General features: G+C 44.1%; 1 protein-coding gene across 1 annotated transcript in view; it reads left to right on the top strand.

Annotated features, from left to right (window-relative positions):
• Positions 1-22,656: 22,656 nt before the first annotated feature.
• The window catches only part of CD47 (CD47 molecule), a 53,055-nt gene continuing 50,408 nt past the window's right edge, over positions 22,657-25,303 (top strand). Inside the window, exon 1 of the mRNA XM_069472576.1 lies at positions 22,657-22,795. Coding sequence (XP_069328677.1) covers positions 22,750-22,795 — 46 coding nt within the window. The 5' untranslated portion in view covers positions 22,657-22,749. The remainder of the gene's footprint in view (positions 22,796-25,303) is intronic.

The following is a 25,303-nucleotide window of genomic DNA, read 5'->3' as shown; positions in this document are numbered from 1 at the left end:
TGAGCACTGAGAAAGGAAAGCAATGATTACTAGGAGACAACATATGTTCATTAAGAAAAGGTCATGCAAAATATATCTCTTTTTTTCCCCCAATGGGGAACATCAAAGACATAATATAATTTAATTACAACAAAGCATTTGAGAAAGCTGATCATATTGGCTTCGTGATTAAAATGGAGAAATACAGCTGAGTTATTAGCAGAGCACTCTTTCCACCCTTCATTTCTTCTTGTGTTCACTCATTCATTCAGTATTAATCATGTGTCCAATACTATGCTAGAAAAACACAGCACCCTATTAAAATTAATGAATACCTTAATGCCAACTTAGACCTCAAGGAAATTTCTGAAGATGTTTCTAAGGTGTTGCCTGGGACTGCAAGCATCAGAATTACATGTGGTGCTTGTTGCAAATGCGCATTCCCGGAGTCACATCCCAGGTTACTGAATCAAAATTTCTGGAAATGGGACTTGGGGGACTGCACATTTAACAAATGTCCTAGGTAATCCTTTTGCACGCTAAACTTTGAGACTCACTGCTAAAGGTGATTCTTTGCCCTCTATTCTGAAATTGTAAACATTTTAATCAGCAAATTGAGTGAATTCCAATACAAACTTTGCCTTTCAAATTTGTAGATGACTGAAAGTTGAAGGTAAAGCTGATAAACCTTATTAAAGAATCAAACTTGAAAAAGACCTTGGAAAAGGAGAAGGATGGAATGAAATTAACAATATACAACTTAATAGGGTTAAATGTTAAGTTCTACATCTAAGTTCAAAGAATCAACTACTTAAATATAAGGTAGGAAAGCTCTGGATTGACAGAAGTTCACTTGAAAAAGATTTAAAGTTCAATGAGAGTCAAAAATGTAATATTATTTCCAAAAAAAAAAACTAATACAAATTTTAGGATGCATTAAGAAAAACCAGAATCAGGGAAGGGAGGGGCAAGGTTGTACCCATGATGTTCTGCATCGACAAAGCACATCTATTTGAAAATATTTAAACTCCTATTGTTTAAAAAGACATTGTTGAACTACGGTGTGCCCAAGGGAAGGTGACTAGACAGTGAAGTGTCTTAAACTCACATCATATGAAGAATGAAGGAATGAAAAGACTATGTTTCACACAGAAAAGTGAAGACTCAGTTGTAATAATAGCTGACTTTATAGGTTGAAAGGCTATTACTTAGGGAAGGAATAGACTTTTTCTTTATGGTTCCATAGAAAAGAGCTGAGAACATTGGGACAAAGTCACAGGGAAGTTATTTTTGGTTTAATGTGAGGAAGAATTATCTAAGAATTAGAGAGCTCTATATATGGAATTGGCCATTGCCCTTATGAGATAGTGAGTTCCAGCAGTAAGTTAAAACACCTATCAGAGATATTGTGGAGAGGCTTCCAACCAATCGATCAATCAATCAAGGGAGGTGCTAGGGTTTGAATGTTTTTGTCCCCTCCAAAACTGATGTTGAAATTTAATACTCAATGCAACAGTGTGGCCTTTAGGAGACTATTAAGTCATGAAGATTTTTTTACTCAAGAATAGTATTAGCACCCTTATAAAAGACCTCAAGGTTGATGGGAGCTCCCTTTTGCCTTTCTATCCCTCTGCCATGTGAGAACACAGCATTCCTCCCCTCCGGAGAATGAAGCACCAAGGCACCACCTTGGAAGTAGATACTAGGCCCTCACCAGACACCACACCTGCTGGCACCTTTATCTTGGACTCCCAGCCTCCAGTTATTTTGTTATAGCAGCACTAAAGAACTAAGACAAAGGCTTTGTATGGACCAATAGTGATGGTGGGTTAGGAACTAAGAAGTATATTTAACTCAGCCTGCTGTAACTGAAATACAAATTTAAAAAAAAAAGGAAAAGGAAAATAAATAAGAAACATAGCTGCATTGCATGGCATATTCCTTCAAACAAAGATTGCATCTTTAAATTTCTATATAATTTACCCAGAATGTTGGTCTCAATGTAAACCCTTCAGAGCCTTATCAGATTATTTCAGTTGCCCATCTTTCCAAAAGAATTGGTTTCTGACATATTTTAGAGGGTCTGTTTTGGAGAAGGCAAGAATCAGAATGCCCATGTCACACTTCCACAGTGTTTTGCCAAGAAAATCTGACCATGTGGAATCCTTGAGCTCATGTGATCTTAATTCTTAAACTGTGTTATGCTGTCTATAGAACAACAGCCTGCCTTGCCAGAAGTGGAAAGTAAACTCAAGGACAAACAACACACAGTCTGGCCAGTGCTCCAGGGAGCAGCATGGAATCAAATCCATGTCAAAACAGGGATAATGGTGGTTAATTGAAGGAAGTGTATACCCTCTTTTGGAGATGTCTACATTTAATACCCAAATTGGTTTGAGGATTTGGAAGATGGAACAGAAGCAGAAGATACTCAGAAAGAAAGTTAGCTGTAGATATTATAAGAAGCCATTAGATATTCTGAAGTTAGAAGTAAGCAAAAGCTGTAAGAAACCATAACCAAAAGATATATAAATGGTGGGAAGGGTACCTCATTGGTAGTTGGAAGTAAGAACTGTTGCAGCAGACATATATATACCCTCTCCAGAGTTATCTAAAGGGCAGAGGAGGAAATAATCTACTGCCTGCGAGGTGATGTCAAGATAAGTCAGTGGCTTGAGCCATCTTGGATGTTTGCACTAACTCTGTTGTTTGAATAACATCCCAGCCTCTAGCATGAATTGTTGTTCAGCTCTTGCTATTGTCCTTATCTCCATGAGAATCCTATGTAATACCTTTCTTACTTTTCCATTTAACCAAAAAAAAAAAAAAAAGAGAGAGAGAGAGAGAGAAGTATGTGTACTAGTAGCAATTGGGGACATAGCCCAAGCAGCTTGTCACAAGCTCAACATTTCTTTGCACTCTTGTGCTGTTTTTATCTTTAAAATTTCATGAGAAATTTGCATTCTTCTCCTTAAGATACCTGTATTAGTTTTTATATAAAAATAATGTTTAATCCACTGATTCAAATGAATAATTTAGGAAGATATGCCATATTTTTTGTTTCAGTTGCTTCTCATAGTTCTTGATCAACTGCCGTGTAATCCCTTGAGATATGGCCACTTCAGTTTGAGAAAATGGTCTTACAATAAACTTACATTTCTTTAGGTTATCTAAGTGATTGTTCCTTGACGATCCTAACTAAAGCAGTGGTTTTAAGGAGATACACATGTGTATAAGTTTGTGCGTGTGTGAACCCCATTCCAGAACATCATCTGAATTACAAAAGTCAGAAAACAGTATTTTAGATAATTTAAGTACTTGATAATTTATAATATGAACACATGCTACAGAAAAATGAATTTTAATGTTCAAACCGAAATCTGCTTATTTGCAGACCCTTTATATCTTCGTGTGTATTAGAAGCCATTATATTTTGTTTTTCTTAAATCAGTGTCAATTTCTGCCACTTCATTGTAAGCCTGAAGGAATTCCATCTTCTTTCACATAAACATCACTAAAGAAATAACAGGAAAAGAGAGGGAGATAGCAGCAGACCTGAGCAATACAAAAAGAACCGAAGATATGAATTCTAACTCAAACTTGGTCAAGGAGTAGGGTCCTGTGTGGAATAATTGTTTCCATTAGATTTTATTTAAAAATTAATTATGTTAAGAATGAAATGTTTTTATATGCTGAAGTGTCATTGGTATTATTAAATGTTATTTATTAAAATCCTGATAATAATAATTAGATTTTAAATTAAATATTGACTTCCACTAAATTAAATTTAAATAATTAAGCTTAATGTTAATGGTGAAGGATTTCAGGAGAAGAGGGAGTTCATTGTGAAGCCCACTTTTTATAAAAGTTGTGTATATAAATAATGTGTTGAAAGATTGAGATTTTCCAAGCCATCTTTTTTGGTGCATCGCTAGCATCTACTTTCTTTAGAAACTGGTTTGTCCTTCCCAGGCGCTATTACAACCAGTGAAACTTACAGAGAACCCACTGATGACTGTGCACACCAGTTCAGTTCAAAAGCCTTTATTGGGCAGTAATGTGTACCAGGCACAGTGATGAAAGAGGACTGAGACATGGCCTCTGCCCTTCCAGAGCCCACAGCCTGCAGGGAGGGAGAGGCTTGTAAACACACAGTTACCGTGCAGCATGATGCATGCAAGCGGGGAAATGTGTGCCGGGCATCGGTCCGGAGGCTTGGAAGCATCTCCACAGATACAGTGATCCCTGGGTAGGATTTTGACAGTTGAGTATCAGAAAGGAGGATTCCAAGCAGAATTCTCTGTGTGTACAGAGGTGTGAACCAGCATGGTGTGCTTGAGGGAAAGCTTTATTTCAGTAGGACTGGGAGACACTGGAGGAAATAAGTTGTAGCCTGAGTGAGAAAAGGAATGGGATCAAGGCTAGATTCGTCTTGTCGCCTCTCTCTGTGACCTCAGGAAAATGATCTGACCTCTATAAGCTTCTGTTTCCTCACTGATAAAGTTTCTTCCTAGAGTTGTTGTGCAAAGCAAATGAAATAAAGTAGCATAAAATTATGGACAAAGACCTGGCCCCCAGCACTCAATGAAGACTAGCAACTCATGCTGTTTGTGGAGTTTGACACAGTTAATTACAGGAATGGGGACGCCAGGCCCATAGTCCCACAGGACCACCTCAAACTCATCACCCTGCAAACGTTGGTGGAGCAGGTGCACAGCAAGGACAGAAGTCAGGGAGGGGGGTTGTGTTGTGTGAGTGAGAGGGAGAGAGAGAGAGACAAACAGACAGGCAGACCAAGCTTGGGAAGCAAGACATTCCTTCCACCTGTGTCTCCTACTTTCCGACACCCAGACGATTATAAAATTCACTGTACTTTCTGTAATAAAATAAGCGTGCTAGTACTGCCCGTTTTCTTTTCATGCTAATACCTGTGCTGGACAACCAGGGAGCTTGTAGGGATTGCACACGTTTCTCTTCCACTCTCTCAGAAATCCACTGAAGTGTGACAAATGAACACACCTATCTGAGCAATGCCTGTTACAATGAAACACAATACACTCTTAATAAACTCCTCATATGAAAGTCCAATCAGATGTCTTTCTGTTTTTTGATAATACAGGCACCTCAGATTCATAGATCTGAACGTCAATTTCCCTGAACTTTGTCCCCCAAGCTTGCATCTTCTTCTGTGCTCCCCATGCTGGTCCACGCCATCATTATACACCCACAGCACGAGTCAGGAACCTACAAGGCATCTTTGACCTCCCTCCTCTTCACCACCCGCACTCAATCCATCACCAAGTCTCAGTAAATCTAACTCTAAAAACCCAAGCTTGTCTTCTTCCTTCCACTTTTATTGTGGCTTCCTCAGTTCAGGTCCTCATTGTTTCATGGCAGCATAATTGTAAAAGCATCTTCACTGGGCTCCCTGCATCCAGCAGAGCCATCCCACATGGTGGCAGAGAGGTCTAATATTATGTAGGTATAAGGGAAATTGCATTGGTATAGACAACAGGTTTCTTAGGCCGAACTAAGATGACTGCTGCAGTGTTTTCTCCAGTCCGGCCCCCCTGGTTAGCTGGCCTTCTGGGGAGGCATGAGTCAACATACTCATGTAACCAAGGTGGTATCTCCTGTGTGAACCCATGAGACCGCACTTTCCCATGGCATGTGGCCACTATTGTTCAGAGCCATATAGAAGTGCTCGCCATGTTCTCAGCCATGCTTTTCGCCACTGCTGTATTCCCCACCACCCCGACAATAAAGAGCATGTCTCACCTCCTCACAGTAGCTCTGCTTAAAGTCTTTTCAGGGTGCTCTGTTGTCTACAAAATGAAGTCCAGACATAGGGACAGTGTGGGGAGGGGCTCTGCAGCTGGCGAGTGCACCTGAGCCGTTTTCGGGGATTGAAAGAAGAGGCGAGCGGCCGCAGGTAGATGAGACATACTCTTTATTGTCGGGGGGATGCCCTGCGCAGCAAGAACATGGCAAGCGCTTCTATACAGCTCAGAACAATAGGGGCAACATGCCAAGCGAAAGCCTGATCACATAGGAGATAACACCTTGGTTACATAAGTGTGCTGATTCCTGCCTTAACGGAAGGCCTGCTTGCCGGAAGGTCAGGCTGGAAAAAACAGTCCAGCAATCACCTTAGTTTGACCTAAGAAACCTACTGCCTCTACAAATGAATCTTTGCTTACAACATGGTCCTGCACGCTCTGACCCTGCTTCCCTCTATAACCTCAGTCGCCACCTCAAAACACTTTGCACATTGTATTCTGATGACACCAAGTTACTGGTTGTTTCCCAGAAAAATTCTTCCAAACCTCCACACCTTTGCATCTGTAATTCCCTCTATATAGAGCCTCACTACTCAAAGTGTGTTTCATGGACCAGCAGCATCGACATCACCTGGGTGCTTGTTGGAAATGCAGCCTCTCAGCCTCACCCCAGAACCACTGAATCAGTAGCCACGTTTTAACAAGATCCCCAGGTGATTCACGTACACATTAAATTGTCAGAAGTACTGCCTAGAATGCTCTTTCCTCCTACTTTGTCCATCTTGCTGCTTCTCATCTTTATAGACCAAATGCCCCCTTCTTATGTATTAAGAAAAGTAACCTGCCCTTTACTATCCTGAAATAAATGTTGTGGATAACATACACTATCTATATTCATAATTTTAAAAATTCAATGTAACACTTTCACTATAATAGGAAAAAGGCAAGTAATATAAAATAAAATATGTATTTCCATATGTAAATACTTAGGCACAACTATATTCAAAAACATAACAAAGTAATGAAATCTTTGCCTAGAATCACTGGGGATTGACTGATACAAATAAAGACGGATTCACGTGCATTATATTAGCGACCCAAATGCCATGAGCAATGAGACAGTCAGTGATGGGACTTTTCAAGATGGTGAATGACTCTTGGCAAAGTTCCAAAGAGAGCAAACAAAATACTCGTTTGATTCACGAGGGAGTCATATTCCTGGAAAATGCAATTTTTATGAAAACTGTGCAAAGCATGCTTTGTGTTTATATGTGACATGAGTTAGGTTTTAGGCCCAGATAAGTATAATCAGATTTTTCACCCACATGAATGTCTGGTGGGGACATTGAAACACCATGCTGGATGCGAAATGATTCTTTGTTGTATTGGATTAAACCATGCACAGCAGGACATCTAGCACCTCTGGCCATTATCCATCAAATGCCAGAGCTGTCTTCCCTTCAGTGACCACAAGTAAAGCCCTCTAAAATTTCCAAACTCCCTAAAGGGGCAATACCTTTCCTGGCAAGAACCATTGGTCTGCCTGTGCCATAGCATGGACTATATTTGACCCTGCAAACCTCATGTTGAAATTCGATCCCCAATGTTGGAGATTGGGCCTAGTGGGAGATGTTTGGGTCATCGCGGTGGATCCTTCTTGAATAGATTAATGTTCTCTCTGGGGTGGGTGGGGTGAGTGAGTTCTTACTGTTAGTTCCCACGAGAGCTGATCGTTAAAAAGAGCCTGGCACCTCCCTCTCCTTTCTCTCTTATTTCCTCTTTCACCATGTGACCTCTGCACAGGCCACCTCCCCTTCCCCGTCCACCGTGAGTGGAAGAGGCTTGAGCCCCTCATCAGAAGCAGGCGCTGGTGCCATGCTTCTCGTACAGCCTGTAGAGCTGTGGGCCAAATAAACCTCTTTTCTTTCTAAATTGTCCAGCCTCAGGCATTCCTTTACAACAACACAAACAGACTAAGACAACCTGATCCACCCTAAAGCCTCCTTCAAGCCTCAATTGACAGTCACCCTCTCCATTCCTGGTGCTTGCTCAGCTGCCTTGAATGGAGTTCTGGCCCAACCCATGTAGTGCACTGCTGTTAATACAGCAAGAATCTCTCTCTCTCTCTCTTTAGTTTGAAATGTCAGAAATTTGTTATCTCCATGGTTCTGGAGGCCAGAAGTCCAAAATCAAGGTGCTGGCAGGGCCATGCTCCCTGTGAAGTAGCTGGAGAAGCAACTGCCTCTCTCCTAGCTTTTGGTAGTTGCAGATATTCCTTGGCTTGTACATGCATTACTCCAATCTTCTGTCTTCACGTGGCATCTTCTCCTTGTCACTGCCTGTCCTCTTTTTATAAGGACACCAGTTATATTGGATTTAAGTTCCACCCTACTTCAATATGACCTCATCTTCTTAACTTTACTAACTACATCAGGAATGTCTCTCAATCACCTTTGTACCCCCTGGGAATCACACAATCTGAAACTAAGTAAATCTTTAACAAAGGTTGTTAAATAAATGACTTTTAAAAAACACAAAAAGGAAAATAAGAAGAAGAACTCTGAGAGTATGTAGATAAGATATCATCCATTAAAATGAAATATTTTCTAATATATCTATTTTACCCTGAAGATAATATGATAAAAAAATGGACATTTAGTAATTTTTCTTTTTTTCCTCTTTAAAACTTCAAGTATTTCTGCAGTTTTTATTCTTTCATTCAATGTATTCAGTACCGATTGGGCACCAGGCACTGAGCTACACATTCCTTTGACAATTTCACCATGGGTCATGAGAAACAGCCAAGCACATAACAGTATATTTAAACGTGACTTTATGCCTCTCTGGTGGTATCAAGGAAAGGAGTGATTAATTCTAAGCAAGGGATTTGGAAAGAACTTTTCAGAGGATGAGATCCACACCTTCCATATATAATACTATAAAGATTCATATTTTGAAACTCTCATATAAAGACAATCTGAAGAAATATGTGATTTATTCACTGATGGCACTTTTCCCAGTCTCTCAAAAATAACTGAAGGTAGGCATTCCCCCAAAAGTTTATTGCCTTCTGTCAGGTGACTTGGGGCCCCTCTGCAGACCTGACATCACTGTTAAAATTGACCTTTCCAAATGGGATGGCAGCATGATAGTGTTCTTCTCAAACAGGTGATTTAGAAATTAATGCTGTTGTCTTTTTCCCACTAATGTCTTGAGTTTGGTACCTGTGTCCTGAGGAAATTTACCACTAAAACCATATACTTCTTTAGTTCAAATAGCAAATAGAATAGGTTTTGAATATATTTGCACTTTTAGGAGTGGGTTGTGGGGATGGCAGTTAAAGATTAATCTTTAAGAATAACAACACCTGTATCTGCCTCATTGTTCTCTGTCCCAGAGTATTCTATGGCTTCTGCCCTGTCTGAGGCATGTAACAAACACTTATCAAATGAGTTAACGCATGCATACAGAAATGAAATGGTCTATATTTCCATTTGCTCTGAGCTTCAGAATTTTTATTAAATTTACTTAGCTTTAAGGACATCAAAAATATTAAGGGGAGCAACTGGGAAGGATTTTTTTTCCAGTCCTAGAGTGAATGCTGTCTTTGAACCACCAAGGACTCAAGGTCAGGGAACATTGTGACCTCCCGAACCTAGCACAAAGGTGGCCTTTTTTCCCCCTTCCTTCTCTTCACTGGTTTCATGAGCTGGTGCCAGCTGAGTCTAGATGTGCGCGCTTTACACTTGAATGAAACACTCCCTGCCCTCAGTTCTGGGAGCTCCACTCTGCTGCCTCCATCTGCTGCTCCTGATAAATGCTCATATTTTAAATATATTACTATCAGCACACTCCCAATGTGGTTTGCCGGCTCTCCATATAGCAAACAACCCCACTGGCACAGAGCCACTTCTTGGGTGGAAAGAATTTAGGCAGACAGACGACAAATCTCCCAGTGAGGAGGGATGAGAGCGAAGAGGGAGGAAATTGCCTGCAGAAGCTAGTGAGTGGCAAAGACCACGGCTGTGTCCTGCGGGTGCTGAAGCCATCAGGATCCACACATGGCTCCAGGGGATCTTTGCAGAGGGTGAGCACATCCCAAGTGCAGCCATCCTGAGAATGGAGCAGATGTGAAGTTTAAGAAGTTCTATTGCTTTTCTCCAAAATGAGTTGAACGAACTGATCTTAGCCTGGTCGGCTGACAACACTCCATTATTAATAACCTCCTGGAAAGTAAGATACACAGGAATTTGCCTCCAGCCCCGAAAGCCTCTTTGGGCACACGTACCGTTTATGACAACTCTTCCAAGTCCCCCTGCTAGTTTCAACTGGCACTTCCTCCCTTTCAGCGTTTCTTCCTTCAAGCAACTGATCTCTAGCTGGCATAATCACCAACTGCATTTGGGGAAGAGGGAGTAATGCAGTGTGGACGGTCTCCCTAGAGAACACGATCACAGCAGAAGCCACTGGGGTAGACGCTATTCTCTCATGCTTGTGGAATCATACAATATTAGAGCTAGAAGGATAGTTAGGGAACATCAAATCCAATTTGTTTCGTCCTAAAAGTATCTTAAATTTTCATGTTCCAAACTGATTCCTTATACCCCTCCCCTTGCCAACCTCCCTTTTCCCCAATTCAATAGTGGTGACTCAGTTTCTCCAGTTACTCAGACAAAAAACTCTGGGCTCATCTGGTCTGGCAGCAAATCAAAATACAGCCTGTGTCTGACCCCTTCTCCCACGTCTCCTACTGCAACTCTGATCCAAGATGCCCTCATCTCTCCTCTGGATCATTGCAATAGTCCAGGGGGCAGCATGGGCCAAGTCTGGGCTGCCACCTGCTTTGGTAAACGAAGTTTGACTGGAACACAGCCCTACTCATTAGTTTACCTTGTCTGTGGCTGCTTTCCTGCGACAACAGCACAGTCAGGGAGTAGCAGCAGAGGCCTCGTGGCCTGAAAAAACATTTGCCATCTCTGGCCAACCCCTGCAAAAGCCTACTGAATGGTAAGTTGGGTAACATCACTGCTCTGCTCAAAACTCTCACTCGGAGTAAAAGTTAGTCTTCCAAGGCCCTGTGTGCACTGCACCCCCAGGAGCTCTCTGACCACATCTGCTGTGATTCTCCCCACGGGTCGGTCTGACCTGACCATACTGGCCTCTTCCCCTGCCCGATCTTCCTTAAATAAGCCAGGCATGCTCCTGATGCGGGGCCTTGCGTTTGTATCCCTCTGCCTGAAATGATCTCCACGTTGACATCTGCTTGGCTTGCCCACTCTTTACTCACTCTTTACTCAAATGTCATCTTCTAGGGAGCCTTCTCTGACCACCTGCTTTAAAGTGGCACTCCCTCACTGCTCGAATTTTCTCCAAACCACCTATCACCATTTAATGTACCACATTTTCCTTATTAGTTATGTCTATAGTTTTTCCCCATCTTCCCACTAAAATGCAAGCTCCATGAGGGCACAGGTTTCCGCCTGTTTTGTTTTCCTGCTACACCCACAGTGCACAGGCACGTACAAGGTATTTCATAAATGAATACATGAATCCTTGTGAGTAATAATGCTACAGCACAGGTAAAATGTATCAGTGTCTCAGCAAGGGTTTCTACAAACAGTCCTGCTTAGAGAGAACCACCAGGAACTCCAGGCAGAAATGACCTGTGACCTTGCAAAGGCATTTTATTTGCCACCTTCCTACTTCTGTTTTTCCACCTTCTTACCACCACATAACCAGTGTCCTCATGCTATGACTTGAGTTGACGGCTACAGTTTCTACAGTATTTCTGAACTTATTCCTCTTCCACCTGTCATTATTAAAACATATCTCTCTGGCTCCTATTACCAAAAGACCCTGGCACATTCTCTTCTAAGCTGATAAACTCATTAAAGCCCAAATATTAATGAATAATAATGTCTCTACCTCCTGGAAAATAATTTGCATTTAAACAACTTTTAATGCCTGAGTCCAAAGAGGTAAGTGATGTGGGAATTCCCAGCAGACACTAGGCCTAGGCCAGCTGGATGGCTGTGGAGAGATCCCTGAAGCAAAATCAAATCCCAGCCCATAAGCTGCTGTCCACTCCGCCTCTTTAGGGAGAGTCCGGCCATGTATATCCCCTTCGGAGTGTGCAGGCACACAGACATGCAGGGTGCCAATTAGTGGCACTGAGAACATCTTAACTTTTATGACACTAGCCTGTCCCTTGTGATATGCGTACACGCTTAAATATATTACTATTGATTCCTTCCCTTAATGCTTTGGTAGCTTTTTGTCTAGCTTACACTCCTGCCAGCACGAAGCCCCTTCTTGGGGAGAAAAAAGAAGCCGAATAGCCATAGGGCTCCATCCCCAAAAAGGCAAGATGGATGGGGAGAGGGGGAGTTATTAGAACATAGATCACAAGCAGGTTCTATTGGTCTTCTAGGTCTATACTTACTGCACTCCAAAATACAGTGAGGGTTTTGAGGTGGAGAGGAGGGAAAGATTGAGAATTACAACTTTTTCACTAAAAAGGAAAAAAAATAATCCTGATTCACCGATTTTGTGCTGTACAAGAAACCAGTGGATTTTCTCAGGCAATTCTGTACTATCAGACAAGATTAAGAGACTCATCCGAACAACTGAAGAGGAGGAATTTATCCACTGATTTGTCTTTCCGGAGCCTTGTTAGATTTTTAGTGGATGCGGCGCTCACGCAAGCCCCATGTACAGAATGGTGCTTGCCTTTCCAGGACAGAGCAGGCTAGCAAAGAGCAGGAGCCCCTTACCTCAGTTTACCAGAACCAGCTCCAGGTGGTCTAGCCCACGTGGCTGTCAAAAACGAACAAATCATTTTCTTTTGAATTGTGATTGAGTATAGCTCGTTTCTCCCCCACTCCACACACCGCCATGTAGGCCCCTCTGAATTTGCCACCTGGAGAAATGGGCATTGATCTGCCATTCCTCCAGGGGATCTTCATCCTCTAGACAAAGAGACTAAATTGTGTAACCATATGGAAACGTTCCGCATTTTATCAAAATGGCACTTTGTAAATGGAAACTCACAAGAGATTAGCACAGATTTCAGTTACTAAGTACTTTGATGGACACACAAAAAAGGCATTTTGTAAACTATGGTGAAACCGGTTTCTTAAACGATTTCTAAACTCACTAAATATAGAACTAAAGAGATCCTCAGGCCACTTTGAAGTGCACATTAGTTTCTATCGGAACAAAGGTAGAATATGTGCTGCTTTAACGCGAGATGTTAGAGACCCTGCTGTCCACATGAGAGGCTTCACTTGCAGCTGACTTGCTTCTGCCTCCTGGGTGCCGCCCCAGCCCCACTAGCACTTGTGACCTGCAGCTAATACAAAACACCCAGTGGGCCAGGAGACAACTGGGGTTCCCAGGGATTCTCCACTGTACTGCAGGGAGGGGGTCCCTCCCACTCAAGCAAAAGAGACAGAGGAGGTGATGGTATTTTTATTTATATTTACCAAGATGGGTCCCCTCATAGGCAAGCCACCTGTCTTCTGAGGTCAGATACTATGCCAGTGGCTCTCAAACTTTAGTGCACATCAGAATCACCTGGAAGACTTGCTAAAACACAGATTGTTGGGCTGCACCCCAGTGTGTCTGGTTTAGTAGGCTTGGGGCCGGGGCCCAAGAATTTGCATTTCCAACAAGTTTCCAGGTGCTGTGGATACTGTTGATCCAGGCACCACATTAAGCTCAGGGTTTGTATAGCTTTTTTCTTTCCTGCTAGTGCTGGGGTTCACAGGGCCTATGGTTGGGGAAGAGAGGATGGAAGTTGCAGCTTCTGTAGCAGCAGTTAGCATGTGGGAGCAATCAAATCCAGGTGGCCATTCAAGACCGACACATAAGCGAGGTTAAGATAGTTAATCAGGCAACCTTTCTCATGATTCCAGATATGTATGCCTGTCTTGTCTGGCAGTTTGAACCTACTTTATCCATTTCGCTTTTAAAGCCCACCTGATGACAGTTTGAATCCACTGCCCCACACCCTTGCTAATACTGACAGCAGTCAGATCAGTATTACAGAAAAGAAGATTGGCAGATATACTCAAAGAACTCACATAGCATCAATAAAAGCACTTCATGAGGCACTGTTTCTCAAGTGATTTTGCACAAGTGGCCATAGAGGGGCAGGGAAGGGTGCAACTAGAGAGCCCTCGTGTAGGCAGAGAACAAAGTTTTCTCAGTCAACATTCCTGGCTGCTGCTGGTGGAGAATTCATCTGAAACTTCAGATGAAACTCAGTCCAAAATGCAGACAGCTATTCTGCAGCTAATTTCAAAGAACACCCATGTGCTGTAGCCTTCATTCTTTTTTTTTGTTTGTTTGTTTTCCCAGAAAACTTGCTCCTCTAAGGATACAAAAGCCAGGCTTTGAAGATCTATTTCTTTCTATACCCTGGCCCCAGAGAGGAACTATAATGCAGCAAAATGTTGCCAATGGAGTTGAGACTAAGAGAAACAGTGAGCTTGGGGAGTGGTTTCGGTCAATTCCAGGGTGTTTTTTTGTGTGAGGAAGGAAGTGGGAGTTGCTGCTGGCAATATCTATGAAGGGCAGAACAGTGGTCATTAAATACTGTAGGTGGTGCCCATCGGGAGAGATGACACATTTATTTCTATTCTTGTTACGTTTCTTTTGTAGGTCAGCTGGGGCCCTGCTCTGCCCTGCCTCATCCTCACTCCCAGACACAGGCTGAGGTGGCAGCTACTGTCTGGGCACTGCTGACTGCCATGGCAGAGGGCAGAGAGAGTGGGAAATAGCATGCCAGGTCTAGGATATTTGGCCCAGATGTAACACATGTCACTAGCTATTGTGATTTGACTATAATCCACCCTCCACCCCCAAATTCATGTCAACCCAGAACTTCAGAATGTAATCTTTGGAAACAGGGTCTTTGTAGGTGTATTTAGTTAAGGATCTCTAGATCATATCATACCAGATTCAGGGTGGTCCCTAAGTCCAATGACTGATGTCCTTAGAAGAAGAAAACACATAGAGACAGAGAAGGAGACCATGTGAAGACAGAGGCGGGGATTAGAGTGATGCAGCTCACGCTGAGGAATGGCAAGGATTACCACCAGCATCCACTGGAAGCTAGGAGGAAGCAAGGAAGATTTCTTCTCTAGAGCCTTCAGAGGGAGCATGGCCCTGTTGACACCTTGATTTCGAACTTATAGCCTTCAGAATTGTGAGAGAACAAACTTCTCTAGTTTTAAGCCTTCCATCTATGGTGATTTGAGACAGCAGCCCTAGGAACCGCCACGCTGACCCAAGCAAGTCACACTGTCGTGCCAGATTTCAAGGGGGTGGGCAGGGACAGTCTTGCAGTGCTGGATGGTCTTTCTCAGATCCACTCTCCACTTTTCCATACTCTGCTCTGAACCTGGAACGCTAAAATTTAAGAACTGCATAAACAGACTCCCCTCCCCTCTGTCTTCTGGTCAAGGTTTGCCAACAGTGGGAATGCAGAGGGAGGGAGGAGACTGAGATCCGAGTACCCACTTTGCCACCTCCCTCCCTGCCAGGCTGGTGGCGGCTGTGTTGAAGGGCACAGCACCTGCCAGGCAGCCCCTTCTCAGTTTCTCCTTTCTCTCAGAATTCTGGTAACCATTTCTTCCCCATTCTCCTCTGGACCTGGGGTGCAGCGATGATTGTTAGTTAACAGGTTTTGCCATTCCTTGTTGGTTTCCCATTACAACACCCACAGCCTCGTAAACAGTCCTTTTGTTAATCTCTCCTCAATAACTTCATGTGAGCATGCCATCTGTTTTCTGCTGGGATCCAACAGACACGTACATCATGTAACTAGGGGGAGAGTTGGAAATCTTTGGTGAACACAGTGATGACCTCACTAAATTGAGAAACAATAGTGCGAAATGCAAGGAGAAGCAGATCACATGACAGCTTTGCTTTTGCTCTTCCCTCTCTGGCGGAGGAAGGAATGTGAGCTCAGAAGCAAGATTCGAACCCCAGCTCCACCATTTATCAGCTGTGATAGAAACCTCTGAACCTCAGTTTCTTTACGTGTAAGATGGGTATAACGATGCTTTCCTTATCTCCTGTTGTGAGGATCAAGGCAGAAAATATGAAAAGACCCTAACTCTGGTAGGCAAAATAATGTCCCCCAAAGATTTCCAAGCCCTAATCTCTGGGACCCCATGAACATGTTGCTTTACATGGCAAAAGAGACTGTGTGGATGTGATTAAGATTACAGACCTTAAAATAGGGAGATTATCCTGGATTACCAAGTGGGGGCGATGTAATCACTTGAGCACTTAAAAGTAGATGAGATATGGCAGAAGGAGGGGAGGCCAAAGAGATAAGACATCATTGGAAGAATTCATGTGCCATTGCTAATTCTAGGTGTTTGGAGACTATATATAAGGACCCAAAAGATGTCTCCAGATGCTAAGAGAGACCCCTGGATGGCAGCCAGCAAAGAAACAAAGACCTCAGTCCTACAGACACCGAATTCTGCCAACCACCTGGATGAGCCTGAAAAGGATCCTCCCATACAGGCCCTGGAAGGGAGAGCAGCTCAGCAGATGCCTTCTTTTCAGCCTATGAGACTCAAACCAGAGAAACCAGCTGAGCCTACTGGATTTCCGACCTACGGAACTGTGAGATAATAAACAAGTGTTGTTTTAAGCCTGTAAATTTGTAGGAATTGGTTATAGTAGCAATAGAAAATAAGCACACTAGCTCAGTGAGGTGTTGGTGCATGGTAGACATCCACTACATGTATGCTGTCTGCTCTCAAAGAGGAGAGGTAGGCAAGATACAAAGGGGCCTTCCCAGGGCCCAGAACAGTATGAGCTCTCAAATATGCCTGCTGTGATTTTACAACCTAACCTAGAAGCTGCCTTTCTCTAGTGCTTTCAAGCTGTCATGAATATGGGCGCCCTACGTGAGTAGCCTCCAGCTGCAACAGCAGGGGGAGGAGTAGGAGGAAATGCTGTGCATCTCCTTGGCCTAGGCAAAATAAGCCTGTTGTGCATCTGACACGCAGAGAGAAATTCCCACCAGATCAGATTGTTGCCTCTGTGATAGGATATCCCTTACTTAAAACCCTCTGTTCTATCACCCTCATACCTTGAGGCAGTTTCTGCTTCTAATATTTGCTCCTAATTAAAGCACAAGCTAGCAGGGAGATCATTTCCTGCTGTTGGAGACTCCCTTCTATTCTCTTCAGCCAAATCCGTCTCTCCAACCCCACACTCCCCTGCTCTCCCTTCCAGGGGCTGTACGGGAGGATCCTTTTCCAAGTTCATCCAGGTTTTTGGTAGAATTCGGTGTCTGTAGGACTGAGGTCTTTGTTTCTTTGCTGGCTGCCATCTAGAGGTCTCTCTTAGCATCTGGAGACCTCTTTTGGATCTTGCAGCTCCTTAACCATCCCAACCTAGTCCTTGACCAGACAGCAGAGACCTTCATTGTTCTATTGCTTTATTTAGTGACTGGGTCTCCTGTGCTTGTACAGCTGGGTTAAGTTGCAATAACACCCTAGGAAACTGGATTCTGAGCCAGGTGTCAAAGACATGGGTCTTGAACCGCCAGTGAAATGTGCAGAAGAATGAGCAAGTTAAGGGCTGCCCACTAGGCACAAGACATGTGCATCTAGCTGGAATTAAAACTGCTGACACTTCCCCAGCTCACAGGGCCCCTTCAAGGGTCCTGACCAGCAATCAGTGATTCTTTTGATAATAATTTTTGCTGCCCTTCTAGGAGACCAACCTTACTATATATGATGATTGTAATAATAAAGGCTAATATTTATTGTGTGCTGAGTGTGCCTCAGGTACTAGGCAACTATAAAAGTGTCAACATGTTAAATTTTCAAGGCAATTGAAGAGTTAATTTCTATTATTTTTATCTTCCTTGCTTTACAAACAAGAAAACGAGGGCTCAGAAAGGTTAAGTAACTTGTCCAAGGTTAACAGGTAGTAAGTGGCTTAAACTATAACTCAAACCTAGGCTACAGTGACTCTGTATACCGCACTGTAATTTCTCTTGATTGTTTCAACATACTTAGGTCTCCATTAGGTACTATGCCAGACCTTGGAGATTGTGATGGTTTATTTTAGATGTCAACTTGACTAGATAAGGGATACCTAGAGCGGTAGCAAAGCATTATTTCTGGGTGTGTCTGTGAGGGTGCTTCCAGAGGGGATTGGCACATGAGTTGGTGGATGAGTGGGGAAGATCCTCCTTTAACGTGGCCAGGCACCATCCAATCAGCTGAGGTCCTGCGTAGGACAAAAAGGCAGAGGAAAGTCCAATTTGCACGCTCTCTCTCCTGGAGCTCCCATACCCTTCTTCTCCTGCCATTGGATATCAGAACTCCAGGTTCCTCAGCCTTTGAACTCTAGGACTTGCACCAGCAGTCCCCTGGGTTCTCAGGTCTTCAGCCTCAGACTGAGAGTTATATCATTGGCTTCCCTGGTTCTGAGGCCTTCTAACTTGGGACAGCCACACTGCCAACTTCCCTGAGTCTCCAGCTTGCAGATGGTCTATCGTGGGACTTCTCAGCCTCCACAATTGTGTGGGCCAATTACCCTAATAAATCCCTTCTCCTCTATATATCTATTCATCCTAATAGTTCTGTCTCTCTGGAGAACCCTTTCTAATACAGTGATATAAATATACCCAGAACAAATTTCATTTTCTCCCAGCTAACATGATAGAAAAGGAGACAGATTTGTAGAAACAAACATTTATTGCCACATTTTTTAGGCAATATGAACAAAGCAGCATGGGGCAGTTGATTAGATCCATCGAGTGGCAGAGAGTTATGGGAAGGAGGAAAAAGTAGGGATGAGAAAGACTTCTCGGAGGAGATGATGTTTGATCTTGGCCTTGAAGGATGAGTTGGAATTCCTTGGGTTGAGGAGAGAAGAAAGCATGGGGAAGAACATAAGAAGCAGAGAGAACAGCATGATTGAAGCATGATCACCTGAGAGTGGAATAGTCCAGGCATGGAATAATCCAGTGGTATTAGTATAAGGTGTGCCTGACCATGGAATAGAAGTTAGCTTGGATCACATTGGCCAGTACTGTTAAAAATATAAGATCTTTATTACAAAAAAGGAAAAAAAAAACATATTCAGGGATACTAAGAAGAAAGAGATAATACTCATGAACTGCAACCAGCTGATGACTGATATGCCAAAAATAGGACCTTGACGCTAAGAACCTCTAATAGGTCAGATCAGCTTCAGGGTTAGTTCAATAGTTCACTTCACAGATATCTACACAACTCCTTCTTATGCTGGGTACTTTGCCAGACAATGAAGGAAGATATAGGTCCTGACTATGAGAGGTTTATTTACTCATTCATTCATTCACTTATTCATTTATACTTTTAACAACCATTTTTTGAGCACCTACTATGTGCCAGGCAATGGGGCTAGTAGTGAACAAGACTCATATGGTCTCTCCCTTCATTGAGCTTATAGTCTAAGAAGGTATTACTATAAAGAAGACAGCCATACAAACAGATAATTTCCATATAATATGGTAACTGATATACACTAAACAAGACCAAAAAAAAAAAAAACCAACAACACAGAGAAGGGCACTTAACATATACTGGCATTATCTGGGGCTTTGGTCTGCTGTGGGATCTTTGCTGTAGGTTCACTTAGTAGGAAGATGTATCTGGCCTAAACAAAGCACAGGACCTGAGTAGTTAGGCACATACAGGTCTAAGACAACTGTCAAGAGGATCAGGGGACAGTAGTCTGTCTCTCCTGCCACTGCATGGCATACCAACATGGGGCCAAAAATATTTGCTGAGTGAAAAATTACAATAAGGATACAAATGTATCTATATAAACTTGCAGACAATATCATATCGATACCTACTATGTGGTAGGATGTAGATGTAGTTTGGGGAGAGAGAGAAAAGTAGATGTACTGTTGAAAGGGTGAGGCAAAGGGGAATTGGTCATGAATTGAGAAAGGAAGCTTGTGAATGTTGTCACTCACCTGGGACTCAGGGAGACTTCAGTACAACTGTAGCCGCTTCCTGAGCTTATGACCAAGCCACACTTTCCTCATCTAGAAAGTGATAACAATGATTGTTTGGGGGTTGTGAGTTTACTCATCTGTAAAGGGGAAACTATAACAACTTTCATGTTGTAGGCTAAAAAGAAAAAGTAGAGAAAAGAGGACGAGGAAGAGAGACATTCACAAGAGAGAGCCTTATCACAAATAACTGTAGGCAAAGTGTGCATCATGCCTCTTTCTGTTTCCTCATCTCTAAAATGGAGATCATAATGCTTAGCCTTTCTGAGGCTGTTATGAAGATTAATTTAAGTAATATAGTTAATGTGTACTATTTCTGTTCAAAATGTCCTGATATGTATAATCCCCTCCCTCTCTACCCAATAAACCCCTTATGTAAAGATGTAAAGATGAGCTCAACATACAAATAAAAATGCCTGGAAACGTTAAAAGGAAAACCATTAAAATGGTTAGATACTGGACAAAGAAGCTTAAGGTTATCTCAGAGAGAAGACAGCCAAACCCAGGCAGGTTGCTTTGGATTGTTTCTCCTGGGAGAGGCCTCCTTTTGCCACCCACCCCCCCACTCCCCAATACATATCCCAACTAGATTCCCAAGAACAGTGATCACCAAGGGGGCCTCTCATTCACCTGATTTAAGCCCATTCCATTTTTTGCACAAAAAGACATTAAGCCTATAGCCTCAGTAGCTCCCAGTATAAAATAGAGCATCACAAGATCTCTACCTCTGAAGGTTGGGGACAGTCCTTTCTAGTCATTCTTCAGCTTTAGGGGGGTTGGTTGGTTTCAGGGACAGCTGACAGCCTTATTTAGCCAACCAGCTGCTCTGTGATACACAATGTCCCTAATGCTCAAAGTCTGGTGGATGATTCTTTTGTGTCCATATAAGCAGCATTTGGAGGAGAATGGATCAGTCCCTTTGGTTGCCTCAGGGTGTCAAGGCTGCCATTCAAATCATTGCCACCATAATTATTAAGCATTGTTTTAGGGAGATGTCTGCCAGACAATTGTTTTTCTTTCTTTTTTCATCATTAAAAAAAAAAAACAACCAAATTTCACTAGAGCAATGCTTGCCTCAAGTCACATTGACACATTTATTAGACCCCTTCTGTTTGCCCAGTTCAAGGGAAAGTCTTGGAGGAGGAAATACTTAAGCTACTCTCTCTGATTTTAAAGAATTGATAATGCTGTGGGGAAAATGTTCACATAAAATGACAACAGGAAAGAGCTCTATAGTATACAATACACTGGTACAGAGTATCACAGACAGTAGAAATTTTATTTTCTGGATTTTATTACTGTGACAATGGGGTGCTTAGGAGACTCTCTGGGTATAAGATTTGCAGAAGCGGGCTATTGTGGTGGGTATAGGATTTGCAGAAGTGGGCTATTGTAGTGGACATAGGATTTGCAGAAGTGGGGTACTGTGGTGGGAAATTGCTTTCTTTCCCAGCAGGTAAGAGAAAAACAACCAAGGGAGTGGACAAGATACTCAACCCCATTAGAGCAGCCATCAGAGCCTAACATTTTGACAAGAGAGTTCATCAGATAGGATAAATGTTAAAGGTAGCTTTACAAGGGTTTTGCTTCCGTAGGAATGATGTGGCCTGTGTGATTCAGCGATATATTCAAAGGCCTTGTCTATATTGTGGCTGGGAGCCACATTTCGAACCCTTTTTCAAGCATGTTAAACCCAAACACAGAGCAGAAGACTGCATATGGTGCGGTCAGACACCGGGCTCAATGACATTGCTGGTAGGGATGTCATGGATGTGTCTGCTAATGCCTGTTCGCAATGAAGCCTCACAGTCCCTGCGGTTTCAGCGTTCACCACATTTTAAGATGTTTACCATCACGAATGGAACTTGTTTGATTAACCCTGTTCAGAGGATGAAGACACTAAAGAACCAACTGAGAAAGAGGGAAAGAACCGCTTCGGACGGAAACAAAGCCAGGGCGGCTGACGGAGCAGAGCGCGGAGCCCGCGAGGGGCAGAGAGCGGAGGCTCCCTGCGGGCAGGGGCCCGGCCCCCCCCCCCCTCGGCCCCCCGGCCTCCCGGCCTCCCGGCCCCCCGGCCCTGCGCGCGCCGCCCTCGGGCTCACCGCTCGCGAGGGGAGAGAGGAGACGCCCACGCGAGGCGCACCGCGAGGGGAGAGAGGAGACGCCCACGCGGGGCGCACCGCGAGGGGAGAGAGGAGACGCCCACGCGGGGCGCACCGCGAGGGGAGAGAGGAGACGCCCACGCGGGGCGCACCGCGGGCGGGCGGCGGAGCGCGGGGGAAGGGGTGCAGGCGAGCGCCCAGGGAGCGCGCGGCTCGACGTACACAGGCGGGTGTCGGATCCGGGGAGGGGAGGGAGGACGGCGACTGGTGCGGGGGCTGGGGCTACGCGGTCGCGGGGAGCAGCGCCTGCCGGGTCCCTGAAGCGTGAGGGTGGGAGCGAAGGCGAGGCGAGGGCAAGTGGCGGGAGGACAGGGGGGCCCAGGGCTGCGCGAGAGGCTGGAAGGGAACCGCGCGAAGAGGCGCTTGCGATGAGGTCCCCCGCAAGCGTGGGAACACACGCTCAGCCTCCCGCGGCGGGCGAGGACCCGGACCCCAGAGGGCGGCGGGTGCGCCAGGACGTGACCAGGAAGCTGGGCGCGCGCCACCACCCCGGAGCGGGCAGCCGGCCTCAGCGGAGCGGGTGGGAGCCGGGACTCGAGCCCGCAAGTGGGGAGGGCGCCGCGTCAACCGCCGCGGCGGCGGGGCGGGGTCGAGTGCGCGTGCGCGGGTCGCGCGGGCGGGGGAGCAGGCGGGGGGCGGTGAGAGCGCGCATGCGCGCGGCCGGGCAGCCTGGGCAGCGGGTCCTGCCTGTGACGGGTGGCGGCGGTCGGTCCTGCCTGGAACAGCGGCGGCTGCTCGTCCAGACACCTGCGGCGGCGGCTACCCCGCGGCGGGCGCAGAGATGTGGCCCCTGGTGGCGGCGCTGTTGCTGGCTTCGGCGTGCTGCGGTGAGTGGTTCCTCCCTCGCCCCCAGCCCTGCGGCTGATGTCTCTTCGCCCCCGCGGGAGTGTGGGCTGCGCCCCAACCCGCCCGGCGGCGCCCGGGAGAAGGTGGCAGGGGCGCAAGACGTGGGAGGGCCCCGCGGGGAATCGGGCGCCCCTTTCCTTCCTTTCCTCAGTCTTCCTCTTCCCCCTGGGGGAGAGCGGGGCTCATCTCCTTCACCCCGTTCTCTGTCTCCAGAAACGCACATCCAGGAAGACTCCAAACCGCACGTCGCGCAAAAATTAACTGTAAAGAAAGAAAAGGCGCGATTGGAGGCGAGGGGGTGGCAGTTGACAGGGACCCCCTTCTTTCGCACCTCTCTCCCTTCTCTGCTTACACGCCTTCGGGGTTGAGGGAGGGAGAGTGGGAGGGCCGGGCCTCTTGCGATGGAAGTGCGCATTTTGGCGAAGTCCACAAGAAGGGGATTCTGCTGTTTGCCTGCCACTTGAATGCAAGAGCAAAGGGGAAGTAAAGGACACAAGTTTAATTTCCAACTCGGCATTCAATCAGAAGAATCTTCCGGCCACGTATTTTGTGTTGTTGTTTTTAATCCTAGAAATAAGCTTCCTGGAAACTCTTTCCTTTTCGTGACCCCCCCACGCCCCATCAGCCACTTTAATACGTACATTCCAAATTGTACGTTGAAGTTTTCCTACTTTATTTGGGGGAACCTTTTTAAAAGTAATCCAGATTTCGTCTGAAATATGAAGATAGTAACCTCGAGTCGAAACACATGTGTGCAGCAGAGTAGGAGTTGGTGTCTTTCAACGCCAGAGGAGCCCCCCACTCCACCCCAAGCTTTTGGAATCCATTTCGCTTTTTTAAAACGAGTGCTTCATCTGTAAAACATGAGGAAGGAATAGGGATATTCGTGACTCTACAGTGCCTGTCACATTTCACATCTATGGAGCCTTCTGTGAACTTTTTGTAAGATTTAGAATTGCGCTTGAGCACCAGTAACAGCAATTGTTACATTTATCCTAGAATGCTAAATTAATTGGGTTTTAAAGGGATTATTAGCCTGTGTGCTGTTCATAAAGGCTTGTGACTTTGAGCGATTTCCAAGATGCCCTTAAGTCCCTGCTTACCACTTTTCCCCCTCCCCAAGCATCCTGGCATGTTGGAGCTGTTAATAATCAAGATCTCTATTATCTAAATGGTAGGTGTTAGGTAGTGTTTCTTGTCATCATCTTTAGTACGCTTGTTGCTATTATTGTCATTATAGCTAAATTTATACTGTTTTCAGGTATCTGTTGTATAATCAGAAGCCTTCATATTGAACCAAATATAAATTTGTAATACATTATCACTAATTCAAAGCTAGTCTGAATTGTAAAAAGTGTAAACCGTGTATTATTTTTAAAAACAGGGGTCCTATTTTCAAGTAGATTAGAACTGTTGGAATGGTACTTTGGGGGACAGGAATTCTGTTAGGCCTTCTTTAGTAATAGTTAAGATCACCTATAATTAGCACGTATTTACACACAATAGAAATGTGTTCAAATCCCTACAGAGTCATAGAATTCATAATTTATAGTATTTTATTATGCTTAGTTAATATTAACATGAAAACAATACAGGCATTATGCATTTGAGTTCTTTTAGGTGTGGAATATAAAAGAGGAAATGATAATGTCTGTCATAAGATAAACTAGATTTGTGTGTGTGTTTAATATGTAGCTTCAAAAGGACCATGTATGAAGAGATGTTAATAGTCTCAGAACAAAAGTAGTTATAAACCAAGGGATTGGGGACTGAATTTAGGATCTAGATTGAATAAGAAAGGCGTGGATTTGTACGTTCATTAATACTGAAGTTTGGTTTTGCTTTCAGTTTCATTTAAGCACTGGTAATCAGGCCATTTCCTAGCAACCTCTATGGTTTCAGTGACCTTTGGTGTAAAAGAAGTTATCTCAAATACCCATTTCATCCATTTATAGGCAATCTGCAACCCACTGTAATGGTTTACAAGATGTGGAATGAATTACTATGTTCCTTTCTTCCCTATTTCCCCCATATGTCCAATTATACTTTGTTTAAAAGCACATCAACAGTTTTGGTGGTATTCACTAACTAGTAAATAAAGCCTTAAATAAATAAAAACAGTGATATGAACTGTCTTTTTAATGGTTGATTTTTCTTTGTTCAAAGTGAGTATTTAAAAGCAAGGGTATACATGAGTAAATTTAAAAACATTTTTATTGTCTGAGTCTAGTAGTAACTTGGTTTGTTTAGATGAAAATGTTTTCTTTTCTCCTAAAGAATATATTATTTTTAAATACAAATTGCCGTTTTAAGTAAGTAAATGTCTATTTAAAAGTACTTATTAATGGGGCTGCCCCAGCAGTCTAGAAGCAGTGTGTAAAGCATCACACTAAATGCCTGCCATGAGGACACTTGCTCATGCTGTCTTCTGTGTTTTGGCAGATGTTTTATCTTTGCCACTGAGTTGTTAATGGAGATGTGAAAGGCCA

Source organism: Eulemur rufifrons, chromosome 7 (genome assembly GCF_041146395.1).
Source record: "Eulemur rufifrons isolate Redbay chromosome 7, OSU_ERuf_1, whole genome shotgun sequence".
Classification (NCBI taxonomy): Eukaryota; Metazoa; Chordata; class Mammalia; order Primates; family Lemuridae; genus Eulemur; species Eulemur rufifrons.
Note: the sequence above shows the minus strand (reverse complement) of the source record. Positions and strands in the feature narration are given on the sequence as shown.